The 19,877-nt window shown below is 37.0% G+C and overlaps 1 protein-coding gene across 1 annotated transcript in view; it reads right to left on the bottom strand.

The window, feature by feature from the left end:
• The window catches only part of ADAM9 (ADAM metallopeptidase domain 9), a 148,159-nt gene that overhangs the window by 38,318 nt on the left and 89,964 nt on the right, over positions 1-19,877 (bottom strand). The window contains exons 14-16 of the mRNA XM_059384151.1: positions 18,381-18,576; positions 12,641-12,746; positions 8,278-8,461 (exon numbers count right to left, since the gene is read on the bottom strand). Coding sequence (XP_059240134.1) covers positions 8,278-8,461; positions 12,641-12,746; positions 18,381-18,576 — 486 coding nt within the window. The remainder of the gene's footprint in view (positions 1-8,277; positions 8,462-12,640; positions 12,747-18,380; positions 18,577-19,877) is intronic.

Genomic DNA, 19,877 nt, shown 5'->3' with positions numbered 1-19,877 from the left:
ATGAGCCAAGAGAAGAGGTCTAAGAAGGAAATGTACCTTAATGGCACCTTGATCTTGGGACTTACCAGGCTCCAGAACTATGAGAAATAACTTTCTGTTGTTTAAGCCAACTGGGAGCTAGTATTTTTCATGGCAGCCTGAGCACACTAAAACATGACCAGTAATGACTAGTCTCAGGCACTGAAGCTGAAGAAAGCAGAGACTATATAATAAAATTTGACTGCAATGATGTCTATTTTATTTGTTTGTTTGTTTCTGTATTTTGTTGACTTGTTTTCTTTTCCTTTTTTCTTTTTTAATTCTATTCAGTATGATTTCTCATCTCTCTCTCTCTCTCTTTCTTTTTTCTGGTAAACGTACCTAACTCTTCACCTCCCCTCAGTGTCATGGATTTAAAAGAGGACTACGCATGTGGCAGAGCCTGTATTCCTGTATTCTAGACCCCACCAATCATACTGTTTTATACTGCTGGACATTACAACCGGCCCTTCAAGTGGTCCCTTATATTCCCTTCCCAGGAAGTCTTGATTTATAGCTGGAGGGAAAACAGCCCTACCTACCTCAAGGGTACTGGGAAATAGGAGGGTTTTTTTCCTGCTATATTGTAAATCTCTGTATGCACTAGAAGGAATAAAGCCAACAAGAGAGAAGTGATATCAGCAAAATGACCTCATAAAACATCCCTTAACAATAACCCCCACCACACACATAATATTTTGAAATTTATCCATGACAAAATGCCTTTGCAAGAGATCTGGATCCAAATAGGAGATTATGAAACCCCTCTGTAGTCCAAGACTAAGGAGAGCCATTTTGAGAAGTTAGGCTTGTACACTAGGAAGCTGACTTACCAACCATGGTCCTGGCTATAGACTCAGAAGCAGCTCTATACCCTGAAGGGCTACAGACCCATCTGGCTTTAGATCTGTCACCAGCACCAAATACCAAAGCACCCGAGAGAAGTCACACCCACATGTACATCAAATAGTAGGTATACGGACCTCAGTCCCAGCTGTGGTCCATGAACTTTAGGCCCCCTTGACCCACAGTCTGGGAGCCTCTGGAGATAAACCTGTCAAACACAGATTATAGAATCTTAAAGGGCCTTCTACTCAACTCCAGTCCCCTCCCAGCCATTCTCCTTGAACAGGCCTGTTGGCACAGGGGCCATGCAGGAGAGAGTCCCATCTGTGCCCCTTGAGCACTTGAAAGGGCCCTATAATTAGCTCTAGTTTCTTCACAGCCACAGTCTGCCTGAAGGGTCCAGGTCCCAGTGGGAGACACTCTTGTCAACCACCCCAGCATTTCTAAAAGAACCGTATACTTGTGAACCTAGCAACCACAGTCTGTGAATACACTTGCTGGCACAAGGATCCAAAATGAGACACTCTGAGCTAGAACCCCAGAAAGCCTCAAGGGCCCTAAACTCCAGCGCCATCATAGCCATACCACCAGATCCCCCACCAGATCCACCAACCAAGGGACCCACCTCCTGCAATCCCAAAGATTCTGAAGGGGATCTATACTAGGTTTCAGAAGCTCCAAGCCTTAGTCCACAAGCTGTCCTGCCAGCACAGAGACCCAATAGTAGATGCTCATCCCTGCACATCAAGAGATCCTGAACTAGCTTTATCTTCTGCTCTAGTCCTTTCCACTAGTCAGGGAGCAGTCCTGGCCACTCAGGGACCCATCAAGTGAATAGACAGCAATCTTCTCAGGTCCCTCCCTAATGGGAGCCATACCAGTCCATGAACCTGGTAATAGGCCAGTGTCTGAAGACCCAACTGCAGACTCTGAAGCAGACCCTTGTCTTAAGGCCACCCTACTTACTGAACAAGGTACAGAAGGTAGTTCAATCCACTGAGGGGCCTGTTAGCATCTATACCTACCAAAGCCCCTGAAAACAAGACCCCACTGGGGAGCTATAACCAGCTCCAACCCAGCCCAACTAATATTCCAGAGGTAATCCCATCAACATAGAAAATAGAAAGGAGGGCCTTACCTCATGAAACCAATCTGTAAAGACCAGAATAAGTGTTTGTTTCTTCAAATACACGTCCATCAATATAATACTACATGGAAGAATCAGGGGACTATGACCTCACCAAAAGAAACTAATAAAGTACTAATAAATGACCCTAAAGAAATGATGATCTAGAGGTTACCTGACAAAGAATACAAAATAATCATCATAAAGAAAGTGAATGAAATGAGAGAGAATACAGACTTCTAAACAAAATCAGAGAAACAATGAATGAATAGAATGAGCTTAATAAAGAAGTAGAGACCATAAAAAGAATGAAAAAGAAAACCTGCAGGTGAAGAAAACAATGACAGAGATGAAAAATGTAATGGAGAGCTTTAAGAACAAATTTACTCATCCAGAAGAAATAATCAGCAAACTCAAAGACACACTGCTTGAAATTAACCAGTTAGATGGGGTGCCTGTGCGGCTCAGGCAGTTAAGCATCGGCCTTTGGCTCAGGTCATGATCCCAGGATCCTGGGATCGAGCCCCCCCCCAATCAGGTCCCTGATCAGCAGGGAGTCTGCTTCTCCCTCTCCCTATGCCCCTCTCCATGCTTGTGCACATGCTCTCTCTCTCTCAAATAAATAAAATCTTAAAAAAAAAAAAAAAAAAGCCAGGTAGAGAAACAAAAAGAAAAAAGACTTTTTTGAAAAAGATTAAAGAAAGCCTATGTGAATTAAGGGACCCCATTAAATGAACATTCATATCATAGGAGTCCCTGAAGAAGAACTTGGCAGAAAGTTTATTTAAAAAAAGAATAATTGAAATTTCCCCAAATCATGGGAGAATATGGACATTCAGGTATAGGAAACTCAAAGAACTCCATGAAAGATCAACCCCAAAATTCCTTTGAGACTCATTAGTCAGATGTTAAAAGACAAAAAGGAGAGAATTTTGGAAGAAGGAAGAGAAAGCGGCAAGACTCATCACATACAAGGGAACCCCCATATGGCTACTAATGGATGTCTCTAAAGAAACCTTGCAAGCCAGAACAAAGTGAAATGATACAGGCAATGTGCTGAACAACAAGAATAAAAAATTGCCAACCAAAAATACTATACATGGCAAAACTGTCCTTCAGAAATGAAGGAGAGCTAAAGACATTCCCAAACAACAGAAGAGTTCATCACTACTAGCCCTGCCTTTCAAGAAATGTTAAAGAGAATCCAAGTTGAAATGAAAGGATACTAACAATATGAAAACATATAAAACCACAAAACTCATGGTAAAAGGAAATATATAGTCAAATTCTGAATACCTTAATACTATAATGGTATAAAATCACTTTATCTCTAGTATAAAACTTAAAAAATAAAAATAACTTATTAATGGATGCATAATATAAGAAAATGCAAAGTATGACATCAATAGTTTAAATATGAGAGAAGTAAAAGTGTAGAGCTTGTATATGCAATTGAAGGTAAGTTATTATCAGCTTAAAATACACTTATACCTACATAGTGTTTTATATAAGCCTTATGGTAACCACAAGAGAAGGAACATAGTAGACAGGCAAAAGATAAAGAGAAAAGAATTAACGTATACACTACAAAAAAAAATCACAAAGGAAGATAGGAAGAGCAGAAGAAAGGAACAAAAAAACTGAAAAACAGTCAACAATGAAATGGCAATCAATACCTACCAATAATTACTTTAAATATAAATGAACTAAATTCCCAATTAAAAATACAAAGTGGCTGAATAAATTTAAAAAAAAATCAAGATCCAACAATAAGCAGCCTAAGAAAAGCTCACATTAGTTGTAAGTGCATACAGGTTGAAAGTGAGGAGACAGAAAAAAATATTCCATGTAAATGGTTATACTTATATCACATATAATAGACTTTTAGTCAAAACTGGTTGCAAAAGACAAAGAAGGTCATGAAATAGGGATTAAGGAATCAATTCATCATGAGGCTATAACAATTTTAGATATTTATGCACCTTACATGGGAGTACCTAAATATTTAAAGCAAATAATAACAAAACTGAAGGGAGAAATAGCAATATAATAACAGTAGTGGACTTTAAAACCCTACATTCAACATTGGATAGATCATCAGAAAGAAACTTAGTAAGAAAACAGCAGACCTGAAGAACTTTATAGACCAAAATGGATCTAACAAACATAAACAGAACAGCCCATGCAACAGCAGTAGAACATATACTCTTCTTAAGCACACACAGAACATTCTACAGGATACAACTTATGTTGGGCCCCAAAGCAAGACTTAACAAATTTAAAAAGACTAAAATCTTATCTAGTATCTTTTCTAATCACAATTTCTGATTTCTGAAATCAGAAATTTGTGAGAGGAGGAAATGGGAAATTCACAAAAATGTAGAAAGTAAACAACAGGACATGGCTCAGTCAGTTAAACATCTGCCTTTAGGTCGGTTCATGATCCGGGGTCCTGGATTGAGACCCACATTGGGCTCCCTGATCAGCAGGAAGTCTGCTTCTCCCTCTACCTACAGCTCCACCTTCTTTTGCTCTCTCTTTCTGTCAAATGAATAAATTAAATCTTTACAAATAAATACATAAATAAAAGTAAACAACACACTCCTGATCAACCAATTCTGCCACTTACAACAAGATGCATACAACTTGAGGGCATTATTCTAAATGAAACAATTCTGAAAAAGAAAGACAAATATCGTATGATCTCACTGACATGTACAGTCTTAAAAAAAAAAAAAAAGTCATACTCAGAAACAGAGAGTAGAATGCTGTTTTTCAGAGGTTGGGGAGTAGGATAAGTGAGGAGACGTCAATCCACTGGCACAAACTTCCAGTTATAGAGGAATTTCTGGGTATCTAATATTCAACATATGATTATAGTTAACAATATTATATGCTTGAAAGTTGCCAGGAGAATAAATCTAAAATGTTCTTACCACCGAAAAAAAAAAAGAAAATATATTTATGTGAAGTAATAGATGTGTCAATTAACCTTACTGTGGTAATCATTTTGCAATAAATACATGTATTGAATCATCACAATGATTATACCTTAAACTTATACCATGTTATATTCAATTATATCTCAATAAAACCAGGGCAGGAGGGGGCAGAAGAAGTGCAGGGAGCCAATAAGGGAGAGGCAAAGATGAAAAATACTAGAAAGAACTGCAGGAACATTATTTGTGATTCTGGGTTCCAAAGCTCTTTATGGGACTCTTTGACTTAAATCAATTAATTTCTTGTTATCCTTTAATTTAATCTTATCTGAGTTTTTATGAGACCTAAGAGTGCTGATTATAATCCACAGAGTAAAATTTCATCAATTCAAAAAACATCAAAAGTATACAGTTACAGAATACAAAATGAAATTAGCCCAGGAATATATCTAAAGAAAAATTTAATGTTACCAGATGCTCCAGGAATGTAGAGATAATTTAATGTTAGGGAATTTATTGGGATAACCCAGCACACATTAGTAAGTCAAAAGTAAATAATGATTATTTTAATAGTATCTAATATTTTTAAATATTTAATATTTTTAATATCAAAAAAACTACTCATAAAATATAAAATCTATTCTTTTTTTCTTATTAAATAGGATTAAAAGAATACTTCACTAAAGAAAAAAATACTATCTCCCCCAAGCCATTAGCCAAAATCATACATAACCTGAAAGATTAGATATATTCCCATCCCAAGATGGTCAAGACAAAGATGTACGCTATCAGTATTTGAAATTGTTCTGGAAGTGCTATCATTGCCGTTACAAATTGCATATATAATATATTATCAAATATATCTATCCAATATATATATCCAAAACAAATCCAAATTGTAAATACCAGAAAGGAAATGAACATTTTATCATTTACAAATGATGACTGTTTACTTAAAAAATTCTAATATAATTAATAGAAATATGTAACACCAAGTGTATGACTAGAAACAAAATAAACATATACAAATTTTTTTCTGAATATCAATAATACCTAGTCAAAAATAAAAACAAAATAGCTTTTCTTGCCAATAAAACCAATTAGAAATTGTAACATAACAAATTAGAAAATATAACAGAAGAAAATGGGGCTGTTCATAATAGCAATAAAAATACATCCAGCAGGGGCATCTGGGTTGCTCAGTGGGTTAAGCCCCTGCCTTTGGCTCAGGTCATGATCTCAGGGTCCTGGGATCAAGCCAGGACCCTGCTGAGCAGAGAGCCTGCTTCCCTTCCTCTCTCTCTGCCTGCCTCTCTGCCTGCCTGTGATCTCTGTCTGTCAAATAAATAAATAAAATCTTAAAAAAAAAAATACATCCAGCAATAAAACAAACAAACAAACAAAAAAAAACAGAAAAAACCTGTAAGACTAAATCTTTAAAAGGCCTCCCAAAAATGGAGACACATACAATGCTTTCCTATCAGAAGACTCAATAATGTAATGATGTCACTTTTCCCTATTATAAGTTTTAATGTCACCCCAACCAAAATAAAAAGCGCTTTTTAATTACATTTTTAATTTTTTTTATACCCTGACAAAAATTATCTCAAGTTCATCTGGAATGATAAATGAATTAAAATCCATTTTCCTACTTTTCTGTAGGAAAAAAGAATGAATGGGCATTTGCATGACCAGATATTAAAAATATATTATGAAACCAATAAAAACTGAAACAAGGCAGTACAAACATGAGTAGTTAGAAATATCAAAAGCATAAAGACAAAAAAAACAGAAATGAAGGCTTGAATATATACAAATTTAATAGGTAATTTAAATAAGATTTCAAATTAGAGAGATTATAAATGAACCATTTATAATAAACCATTCTGAAGAAAATGACATTAGAACTCAACATACAATGGTAATTTCTGAATGAATAAATGATAAAAGGGGAAAAAGAATGCCAACCTCATACTGAATATACTCCACATTCTCCTAGATTAAAGAGGAATTAAATGAAAAATAAAATCTTCTAGAAAATACCGGAGAATAATGATCTGATATTATACTGAGAAAGATCTTCAAAAATATTTAAGCAAAGTTAGAAATCATAAAGGAAAGGAATAACGGATTTGAATATATAAAAATTCAAATATAGCAAAAAATTACTAAAAACTAAAGAAAGAAGAGGCAAGAAATAAACCAGGCAAAAATACTATATATATTTATATCTGTTATATATTATATACATGTTATATAAATGACATTATATATGACATAAATTAATAAAAATTCTTTTAAATCAGTAACAAAACAGACCAATTTTTTAAGCAAATCACAAAAGGAGGAACCTCTGCCCTTACCATTCGTGGTCTCACTCTCAAATAAACAAATATATCTTAAAAATAAATAAATAAGCATGCACACCCCATTATAGTAGTTTAACCTCAGAAAACAAACATAATATTCTGGAAAGTTTTATTTATAAAGCTATTTGCCTTAGCACTGTTTATAGTAACTACAGCAATTGAGTTCTTACAGTGGCAAAGGCAGGCACAAAAATATAAGGGTCTTTTTGGAAGAAGGAAGGGGCAGAACTGGTACTGAAAACTGTAGACATTAAGGTAACTTGCAAGTCCACCTGTCTTCTTCACATGTCGTGTTATTAGTCATTTATGTTCTCTCCCCCTCCTTCTCCTCTTCTACTCTCCTCTAAGTTGGTTTCTTCAACTTGCTCAACACTCCTGCTCCCCTGTATCTCTTCTGTATGACTGACGTTTGCCATAACTCTTCTTGACCTGCTCTTAATTCATGGCATCGGTAAAGAATTCTTACAGTTTCTGCACTACTCTTAATTATCTTTCTTAACATACATTCTCCCCAAAAAGGAATTTGGCCTAACTCATTTTCTCATAGAGAACCACTGGTAGGAAGTGAGGAGCTGATCCAAACCACAGTGATCAGGGTCACAGGGAGCATGGGCAGATGTTCACTCTGCCATTTCTAGTGCAGAAACACACAAGCATACACACCCACACAACCCTGGCAATCACCTAGGTGCTCCCACACCAGCAGACTCGATCAGCTAATAAATTATAGCTCATTGATCAGAGAAAGAAATATGCACAGTATATTGCAACACACGCCAGGGGCTATAATACAGACTGTCAGTGAAATCTGGATAGTAGAATAACAATCATTCTTAATTTTGTCCTTGGTGGCTTTGTATTTTCTAAAATCCCTATAATAAATACCGATTTCTTTTATAAATCAGAAAAGAACTTACTTTGTATAAAGTTTTAAAAATTTTTTTAACTTTACTTCATAGAGAAAAATCATTTTGATTACCTTTCCATCATCACATCTTGTGCCTTCATTCACCATCCCAGGATCTGGAACATCTGATCCTAGCTGGAAATCCACACCCCAACATTTGGTGCCTTTACTGGGAGTCTGAATAATAGCAGGAACGATTCCAAATACAGGCATGTCTTGGACATTCTCACACTGAAGCTTTCCACACAATGCATTCCTATAAAGATAGAGGAATAATGCAAACATAAAATATACCCAGTGTAGATACAAAAGGAAAATTGTGTATTTTGATACATAAGGAAAGTTTATTTATATTTAGTGAAGGGAATCTCAACAGAGAAAGTATATGAGAGCAAAGACTTCAAAGCAGTTCTCTTCAAATATGGATAAGAGGTAAGTGGATGCTAACATGGAGATTAGTAGGGTACCAGGTGGTGCTCATGCTGCTTCTTCCCCCACACCTAATCTCTCTTTACTATCTGTCTAGAGCTCGAAAAAGTCTGAGGAAAAAGTTGTTTATAAATATAACTTTGCAAATGTTTTCACACATATTATTTCAAAATAATAGGACCATACCAAAGTTTAATTGTGACTTCTTATAGAGTTACAGTAAGGAGAAAATTAGATTCTGTACTGTAAAGTAAGAAAAGACTCCACACTTCTTGGCTTGGGTTAACTCTTAGTTACTTAAAGACTCAACTTATTAATTCACTAATTCAATTCACTGGTTCAGCATTACAACAAGCATTATGAAGGTATGCCTAACTATAACTCTTATCACCAAGGCTGTGTTAGCTCAATACCCTTCCTATAACCTTTCATAACACGCTAAATACCACTACCATCAACTCTGATGATGCTATATTGAAATCTTCTACTTGACTGTCTTGTGATCCAAGCAACTACCCTACACTTGAATCTCCTTTACGGTATCACTGCCAAGTGATATAGGATGTAATTTTCCTTGAATTCACCTAATCCTCTAACTCACTAGTCCCTAAAAGTTTTCATTCTAGATATCACAAAACTATTTTACTTCTTGAGTTAAAATCTATCTCCTTATAACTGTTCCTCATTGGTCCCAGACATTCCACATGAGATCACACAGCTAATGTCTTTTCCTTCTCCCACATGGCAGCTATTTTAGGACAATTATCATGTAGTTCCTAAATACTTACTTCAACAGAGCAATACCCTACAATCATTTCTTATGGAACAAGGATCTTCCCCTCTAAATAGTTCGTTTGTCTCACAGCCTCTTGAAGAACAGTACTCAGAGTAGGGCATGAAATTTCAGTTATAGCCTGACAAGCAAAGAACAAAATGGAGCTCACATTTCCTTTATCTTAGATACTGTACTACTATTAAGCCCAAGATTACAGCAGCCTTTTTTTTAAGATTTTATTTATGTATTTGAGAGAGAGTGCACAAGCAGGAGGAGAGACAGAGGGAGAAGCAGACTCCCCAGTAAGCAAGAAGCCCAAACAAAGCAGGACTTGATCCCAGGAGCCTGGGATCATGACCTGAGCCAAAGGCAGAAGCCCAACCTACTAAGGCACCCAGGCAACCCTACAGTAGCTTTTACAGTAAATACATTACATTATTGATGCCCTTGAACTGATCACTAGCTAAAATCCCTATTTACTTTTTGCATATACTATTAAGTCTCCTCTTTACTCTATCCTGCACTCGAGTTAGTAATTTTGTCACAACTTTACATTTATTCTTAAGTCACCAATTATTTACTAGTTAACTTGAATAAAGTGCTTACACTTTCTCAGCTTCAGTTCCTTCATCTGAAAAACAAGAGATAAATAACAATGTCTATCCACATAGTTGGTTGAAGTTAGATAGGAAAATCTCTAAAACAAAACATAGTATAAAGCAGACCTAAGTTAACATCTGTTGGAGCCTACCAAAATTCACATTCCTATGATATACTTAGGTTTTGTGTGTAGTATTGGTGACATATTAAAAAGCGGTTACAAATCAATAAGAAAAAAAAAAAACATGTCCACAGAAAAGATTAGCAAAGATACAAAAAAGGCAATTCAGAAAATAAGGAATGCAAGCAGCCAACAAAGCTAAGAGATTGTCACTCTTATAAAGGAAAATTCTATTACAAGCCTCAATAGAATAATTGCTTCTGGCAAGGATCATCAATGCATGCTAAAACCACAAAGTAAAACACCGGTGGGAAACTGGCTATTCATATTGTATAAAATCATCACTCCTCTACATATTATCTGATAGCTGTAATGGGCAAAACAACTCTACAAGTTGCAAGATCTTGTCATGGCCACTTAGTATCACTAATAAAATGAATTTATCCAGAATTATGTGCCTCCTTGACATAACGTACCAGTCATGAAGTATTCTTCCCTAAAATGTTTAACCTGAATTAAGACTTTAAATTTAATTAAGACTTTAAACTTCTGATTTATAGAGAAATCAAGGGATAGAGACACAAGTTAAACAACAATGAGAAGAAACTAACAAATCCAGATCATGGGCCATTCTAAAAGGCCACTGGCCCAGTTATTTCCTTAAGGCACTATCACTAAAAAGAAAAAAATAAATGAAGAAGACTATTTTAGATTAGAAGTGACTTAAGTGACATGACAATTAAATGCAATATATGATTCTTAACAGATCCTAATGTGGAAAAAAAACAGCTATGAAACACAATTTAAGGACAACTGGAGAAACCTTAATATTAACCAGGTATTACATGATAGTTGGAAATGATCGTTCTTAGGGCAGTGGTTTGGACATAAAACCTTCCCATGGAATTAAAAATACTAAAAATATATTAAGAATAATAATTTGGAAAAAAGAATAATAATTTACTTCCCCTCAAAAAGTATTACATAATTACAAGAGAACTTATATCTACAACTACTTTTAAAACTATGTAAGATAGATATCAAAAGTCATGTTCATATCCCCTTTTGAAATACTTTGATTTTTTTTTTATTTTCCCTCCATCTACTCTGTTTTATGTTTCAAGAAAGGTAAATTCTGAATATTCTGTGAAATACACCATATATTAATAACTAATTGTTAAAGAATTGGAACAAAATAAATGGACTAAGATTAAGGGGGGAAAGGTACACAGCAGTAAGAACACCTATAAGAGGGCATCTGGTTCTGTGAAGAAAGATGGGGTAGTCTTTGAATGTAAGATCTGGAGGACTGGAGAACATGCCAGCCAGAAGGAACAGCATGGACGGAGGCCCTGTGGCAGAAGGACCACATGTAGGCCGCCTCAGCTGGTGTCTCACAGCATTTAATGGCTGAGTAGATAAAGATGAGCCTACAAATAAACACATTCAAAGAGCAACTGGAAACACAGAAAAGAACACTAGAAGAAATTTCCACACAGAAGCCAAGGAAAGAGGGAGGTTTCTTCAAGAACAAAATGGTCAGCATAGTTGAATGCTACTAAAAGTCAAGTAGCATGAAGACCTAAAAATTTCAGTTGGATTTCGCAACATGGAGATCACTGTTGTTATTTCTTCTTAGCAAACATTGTTTCACTAGAGTTGCTTAGACTAACTGGCAAAGTAGGAGGTGGAGCCGGGAGAAGAGATGCACAGTATTTCAGAATAATTTCAATTACACAAAATATCAGTGTGTGCATGTATAGCACAAAGAAACAAAAAGAGAGGAAGAAATACACTGAAATCAGTAAATATATACCCATGGAGATTATGGATGACCATTTTCTCATTTACAACTTTTTAATAATTATTAATTTTTTACCATACACAAATACTACAGAAACAAGAAAGTTTTAATCTGTCACTTTAAAGTTATAGAGAGTGGGACGCCTGGGTCAAGCGTTGGTTAAGCATCTGCCTTTGGCTCAGGTCATGATCCCAGCGTTTTGGGATCGAGTCCTGCATCGGGCTCCCCAGGCAGTGGGGAGCCTGCTTCTCCCTCTGCCTGCTGCTCCCTGCTGCTTGTGCTCTCTCTCTCTCTGACGAATAAACAAAAAAAATCTTTTCAAAAATAAAAAATAAAATTACAGAAAGCAAGAACATAACAACATCCAGAATGAAGACTGCAGATACCTTTATTTACACATTAATCAACCTAATCTTTTAATGACAAAAAAGAAGAGGAAGAATGTTTATTTGAGGTTCTTACTGTAGAATAAAGAAAACCAAAGATTCTACAATCTGTTAGATTTTAGGCAATGAACATCAAAAGAAATGAATTATTTTACTAGTTCTCAGAGTCTCTCTAAAGCTTTGTTAGAAAATTTTCAAGTTTGGAAATTTCAGTATTTAAGGGGGAGAAAGCAAGCAGATGCAAGGGACTATATAAAAGATATCAGAGATGACTGGTCTTACACTCTTGCACATTCCTTCACAGCCTTGCCTTCACTTACCCAGTGGCACACTTCTTGTATTCATTGCCAGAGAAGCCACAATTGCCAAATCTGTCACCTTTCGAATTCACATCAATGAAACAATCTCTTGGGGCAGCCTTGGCTTCTGTAACAAAAAAAAAAAAAAAAAAAAGGCAATTTAATGCAGAAATAGAAGTATTCCCTATGTCAACCCACACACGAGGATGAACTGCTTTAACACCTTCTAAAATGTTTCAAGCCTCCCAGGTAGAACGTTTTTGATCCAATTTTATGCTTAACAAAATGTAAAAGTAAAGCTTAGAGAGTCTTTAAAAGTTACCCTGGGCTCAAAGAAAAGTAATTAAAAGAAATGCCATTAAACAAGATGACATTACAAATAAATGAAAAGGTGCACACAGCCTGGTGGTGGTCTCGGAGTACCTGTTCTCAGCCTCTCAAACACATACCTGCTGCCTTGTTAGATCAGGCTCGGAAGGGCTGATTAAAAGACTGCCAGCTACTATTACTGGTTTTTTTCATTTACCACATTTGGATGCTGAATTTAGATGCCCCCCACTCACACGACAGATTGGCAAACAACCATGACAGCTGAGGAAGTAGCGAACCATTCTTGCTTTCTTGCATCTTATGTAAGTGTTAGCACTTCATGTTCAGTTCACCTGCCAATTACACATTCCTAAAAAACTTTCCTTGTAAATATTTTTAAGCCAAAATGACAGTACTTTCTATTGAAAAAAGTAATTCACTTGCCTATCTTGCACATCTATTGCTATGTTGTTTTGGCTAAAAGAAAATGACCGTGAGGCGGGGGGGGAGCTGGAAAAGAGGCAGAGGACCACAGGACATGGAAAGGGAACAGAAACCTTCCACACAGGGCAAACAGCACGTGGCAGCATCCCTAGCGGGGCCCTTCCACAGAAGAGAAGCTCTACAAATCCAGATAATCTCCAAAAAGAAAAGTAAGTCTAGTTCACTTAGTCCTAGGTTTTTCCGTAGGCCTCCATGAAGATGGCATCATTGCTAAAAACCAGTATTTAACTTGTTAAAATGTATCTGTTATAATTTTTTAGTCTGCGATGAGTGGCTTATTTTTGCAAAATGGATCAGAAGTTGACAGATCTCCACTATTCTATACCATGACCTGATTAACACAAATACATCCCATTTAATTTTTTAGTCCTCTTGGCTCAATCCCTTTCTGACCCACCGTAAGATAAGGGCTATAACAGAACAAGAGACAGAAACTAGAGGCAGCAGCAATCTGATCAAAGTCAACACCTAGTTTCTGAGAGATCTAGCACAATACTCATGAAGGAGCCTCTTTTTTTTTTTTTTTTTTAAGATTTTATTATTCATTTGAGAGAGCGCACAAGCAGGGGGAGAGATGGAAGGAGAGGGAGAAGTAGACTTCCTGCTGACCTGGGAGCCCAATGTGGGGGTCAAACCCGGGACTTGGAGATTACGACCTGAGCTGAAGGCAGACATTTAACTGTCTGAGCCACCCAGGTACCCATAACTGATCTTCTTAATTGAGACAAATAAAAATAAAAACAGAGGATTCGGGTCTCCTTTCCTTCCCTCCTTCTCCGCCCCCTCCTCTTTCCTTTCTTTCTTAAATATGTATTAATCCCCTACTAAGTGTCCCACACCCTGATTAGTAGTGGATATAGTTTACCAGTATCTCTCTGGAAAGATACAGAAAAGCTCCTGTTAGTAACTCTCTGCTGTCTTAATGACAAGTTTCAACAAACATCTAGTGCTCACTTATTTATTCACTTGAACGTGGTGTTGTTCCTGTTTTTACTGACTCAAGAGAGAAACAGAAGAAGATAGTAAAACAAGATCCCAGCACGGTTTGGGCATAAGCCCATCATTGTCAATTATCAAACAAAGCAATCTGCCTCATTATGCTGAAAGCAACCTTTTCCTTGAGAACCTCAATCACTTGAACCCGAGAAAGGAAACACAAGATGCCATACAATAAAGACTATCACTGCAGGAATACAGCTAGCATCAGTGTGTAATAAAAATCAGACTAACAAAAGGTGCTGCCAGGCCTCAATGTACACTCCCTATGGTTCTTCACCAGAACTACTGAATTATAGCTACTTGATATCCTTTGGCATAACAAACAGCAAAGTCAAAGAAGCAATCAGAAAGTCTGACTTGCACAGACCTATGGCTATAGTTAGCTGATCATGGTGCTCCTAGAAATAAAAAGAGAGGAAGTGTACCAGTAAATTTTTACTACATCTGTATAAAGTTCGAGGTCAAATGAACAAAACAGTGTAATAGGCCCTCAATCAACTGCCAAACTTGAGCCTTATTACACACCCAGAACCCCCTACATGAACGGGAGGACTGGTCCTCTTCAGGTAGACACTGGATTCACGGCCCAAAATGTATACTCTTACTCTTTTTCTAGTCCTTCCCCAACAGGATCTATGGCCATATACCAGGTTAACCGGGCATTGTGCAAAACGAAAATCATCAGACCTCTCAGAACTACTGGACACTGGCTCTGAACCGACACTGAATCCCGAAGACCCAAAACATCACGGTGGCCTACCAGTCAAAGTAGGGAGCTATGGAGGTCAGCTATCAATGGAGCTTCAGCTCAGGTCCTCCTCACTCACAGGAGGCCCACTGCATCCCAAACCCATCCTGGGCTTATTTCCCCAGTTCCAAAATGCACTACTGGAACACACACAATCAGCAACTAGCAGAATCCCCATGCTGGCTCCCTGACCCATGGAGTCAGGGCCATTATGGCAGGAAAGGCCAACTGGAAGTCACTAGAACTGCTACTACCTAGGAAAACAGTAAACCAAAAGGAATAAATATCACAATCCAGAAACCACTGCAAAGTCAATACCACCATTAAGGACTGGAAAGGTAATCCAGGTCAACTAAGCTATCTGGCCTGTGCAGAAGACAGACTGATCTTGGAGAACAAGAGTGGATTATCAGAAGCTCAAGCAGCTGGGGAGGTAAGTGCTGCTCTAGCTACTGTGGTTCTATTGCCTGAGCACCTTCACGGATCTCCTGGCACCTGGGACGCAGCTGCTGACCTGGCTACTGTACTGTAGTGGTACTGTTCTCTCCACCCCAGCTGCTAACCATCACCAGATGCACTTTGCTTTCAGTTGGCAATCCTCTCTCAGGGGTACAGCAACTCTCCAACCCTACACCATGAGTTAGTTTGGGGGGATCTTGATCGACTTTTTCTTATCTTTTGAAAGAAAGATAATTCCATCCATTCTATGGATGCCATTATCTGACTGAACCTAGTGAGCAAGAAGTAGCAACACTGTAGATCAATCAGTAAGACAAACTGCATGTCAAAGGTGGAAAGCAAATCTGAGAAAAAATCAGGGGTCTTCTACCTCTGTGAAATTTCTAGGGGCTGGTTGTGTGGGATATATCTATAGTTCCTTTCAAAAGTGAAAGATAAGTCATTACATCAGGCCCCACTGGTCCAGAAATCATGAGGTAGAAGTGGAAGTGGCACCACTCTTTCTCCTAGTGACCCTCTAGCAAAATTTTTGCTTCCTGTTCCTACCACCTTATGTTCCTGCTATCCTAGAGATCTTAGTTCCAAGAGGAATGCTTCCATCAGGAAACACAACAACGATTCTACTGAACTAGATGTTAAGACTTAAACCCAGGGTGCCTGGGTGGCACAGTCGTTAAGCATCTGCCTTTGGCTCAGGTCTTGATGCCAGGGTCCTGGGATAGAGCCCCACATCAGGCTCCCTGCTTGGCAGGAAGCCTGCTTCTCCCTCTGCCCACTCCCTCTGCTTGTATTCCCTCTCTCGCTATCTCTCTGTCAAACAAATAAATAAAATCTAAAAAAAAAAAAAAAAAAAAAAAAGACTTAAACCCAGCCATTTTACACTTCTCATACTTCTGAATGAACAGACAAAGAAGGGAGTTACTGTGCTGCCTGAACTTTACTACTACTCCATTGTGCCAAAGTAGCACTGGACTAATACCACACAACAGAGATAAGGGAGAATCTCCGTGGAATACAGGAGACCTCATAGGGTGACTCTTAGTATTAGTATGCCGTGTGACTGAGACCAATGGAAAGCTACAGCAACCCAATTCAGGTCACGCAGCCCAGAGCCTTCAAGAATAAAAGTTTGGGTCACTCTACAGGTTAAAAACTACGACCTACTGATATGCTTGGTGAAGACAAAGGATATATGGAATGGATAATGAAGAAAGTTGTTAAACCTACCAGCTATGACCACATGACCAGTTACAGAACCTAAGACTTCAATTGTCATGAGTATTTCTTCCCTTTTGTCATAAATGTATTTATAATCAGAAGTCCCCACAACTGACTTCCTGGGTCCAACTAATTGGCTAGAGCAGCTCACAGAACTGAGAAACATTTTTACTTACTAGATTACTAATTTTTGTAAAGGGATATAACTCAGGAATAGCCAGATGGAAGAGATACATAGGGGAAGGTGTGAGGGAAGGGGCTTGAAACTTCCATACCTTCTCCAAGTACAACTTTCCCAGAATATCCACTTGTTCACCAAGCTGGAAAAGCTCTCAGAACCCTATCCCTTTGGGGTGTTATGGAGGCTTCATTGCATAGGTATGGTAGATTAAACCACAGGCCATTAGTGATTAACTCAATCTCTAGCCCCTCTCCCCTTCCTAGAGGTGGGGGAACTGAAAGTTCTAACCCTCTAATCACACTGGTTGGTTCCCTGGGCAACCAGCCCCCACCCTTGGGTTACCTAGGAGCTTTCCAAATGTTACTTCATTAACACAACAAAAGACACATTTATAGCTTTCATCACTTAGGAAATTCCAAAAAGTTTCAAAAGCTTGATGCCAGGAACTGGACAAAGATCAAATATATTTTTCTAATTATAAATCACAGTATCACATCAATCCGCAGAGCTTTAACTAAAATCATAATAATCTACAGTAAAAGAATGAAGAATGGAAAAAGACCAAGAATATGATGGCAGTTGACAAGGGTTAAAAGAAGGAAAGAATTTTAAATTCTCATCTTCCATAGTGAGAAATTAATGGTTAATACCTAGAATGGAAAAATCAAAAAATGGCATTACCAAGAGATTATCTAAAGACCTGAAGCAAATAACAGAATAATCAGCTAGAAAAAGTGAAAAGTGGTTGCCCCAGTGAATGGGGCTATTAGGTGGAAGCACACTTTTTCATAAAAACTTATTTTTAAAAATCTGGCTCTTTAATATGTACATATAACTTTGATAAAAATGAAAACTTTAAATAGAGAAAGCAGGAAACTTTCAAACATCCTAAATATCCATCAGCATGAGAATGGATTCCATTTACATAATGAAGTATTCTAATGTACTGTGATCTAAATGTATCATAATGTATTGATACTTTAATCAAACGTATCAAAAACATTTTAAGTGAGCAATGAAAACAGCAGACCCATATGTATATATACCCATACTTTTTATATGAAATTATTAAAACTAGAACATGATACTAAGTAAATACATATTTATTCTGTTTATATACATATAGAATAGAAAGGTGATAAAAAGAGAGGGAATGAAAAGCAAAAACCATCAACTGAATTTGCACATATCAAATTCATGAACAGGACTGGTCATGAAGAAGGAAGGAGGGATATATAACAGGAAAACTGAAATTTTATCAATAATGTTGTCTTTACATTTTTAACAAAAACTGAAGCACAAAATCAAAACAACCAATTTCAATTACAGTTAAAATGTCTTACTTGAGCCAAAGATGACTTGACACTGAGCATCGTAATACTGGCACATGCCATTGTAACAATAGGCTTTGTTATTCTGGCAAGGATATCCATTCTGAATAAAAACATCTGGCTGACAGAACTGGGAAGAACCATTGCAGTATTCTGGAACATCACATTCATTGGTTTTTCCTCGGCATAAAGTACCACCTGGAAGGAACTAGGGTAATAAAATTCAAATTAAACAGGAATATCAGGACAAATTAATCAAATCTGAAACCACAGTATTTATATCTATAAAAAGTTCTAACAACAAAATATTAGAAAACCAACAGAAATATGAGCAAAGTCTGATAACAGGCAACTCATAAAAGCCATGAAATACAGAAAATGAAAAAAATATAACCTCATGATAACCAAAAGAAATGCAAATTAAAACTTTAAAAGCACTTCACACTTGGGGCACCTGGGTGGCTCAGTCAGTTAAGCATCTGTCTTCCGCTCAGTTCATGATCCCAGGGTCCTGGGATTGAGTTCCACATCGGGTTCCCAGCTTAGCGGGGAGTCTGCTTCTTCCTCTCCCTCTGCCCCTCTACCCCACACCTGTTCATGCTCTTTGTCTCTCAAATAAATAAATAAAATCTTAAAAAAAAGAAGGCACTTTATGCCCATCAGACTAACCAGGATTATAATACTTGCTAGCAACCAATGTCAGCACAGCAAGAATTTGATTACCCTGCTGGCAGAAGTATAGACTGGTACATTTGTGGAAGGTATATAATATGTGTCAAAATTTTTAACATGTATACTCTATCCCAACAATTCCATTTAGAAACAAAAATTAGAAGCAACCTAAACAGCCGTCATTAGTTGACTCCATAAAGAAATTATGGTATAGCCACATAAAACAGTATTAACTACGTAACCATGTAGAACTATATGAATAAAGTCTATGGTACCTTACTGAAAAAAGCAGGTAGTAAAAATAAGTGTATCTGTGTTCACACACTCACACTTATACACAATACATATACACATGCATTCACATTTATATAGGAAGAGTATGTAAAGTTAACAAATTACCAACAATGGCTACCTGAGGAGGGTAAAATATGATAGAGCATCTTTCACTGCATACTTCCTATACTTTGGTATTATTAAATTATTTATTTTAAAAAAACACAGATTACTTTCTTTTCTTTTCTTTTTTTTTTTAAGTAGACTCCATGCCCAGCGTGAAGTCCAACACAGGGCTTGAATTCATGACCCCAAAATCAAGACCTGAGCTGAGATCAAGAGTCAGACACTGAACCCATTGAGCCACACAGGTGCCCCAGATCACTCTTAAAATCAGAAAAAAAAAGTTTCTCCTTAAAATAAAAGTCTCACAAGACCACTTGTTATAAAAGAATGTAATTCAAAATTATAAACAAGTGGTATAAAATTTTTCATAAAATCATGTAAGAATAGTGCTCTCAATCAGAAAACATGGATTTTAATATATCCCTATTTGTCCTTTTT

The sequence above is a fragment of the Mustela nigripes genome, chromosome 18 (assembly GCF_022355385.1).
Source record: "Mustela nigripes isolate SB6536 chromosome 18, MUSNIG.SB6536, whole genome shotgun sequence".
Lineage (NCBI taxonomy): Eukaryota > Metazoa > Chordata > Mammalia > Carnivora > Mustelidae > Mustela > Mustela nigripes.
The sequence above is the reverse complement of the archived record's forward strand: the minus strand, read 5'-3'. Positions and strand labels throughout refer to the sequence as shown.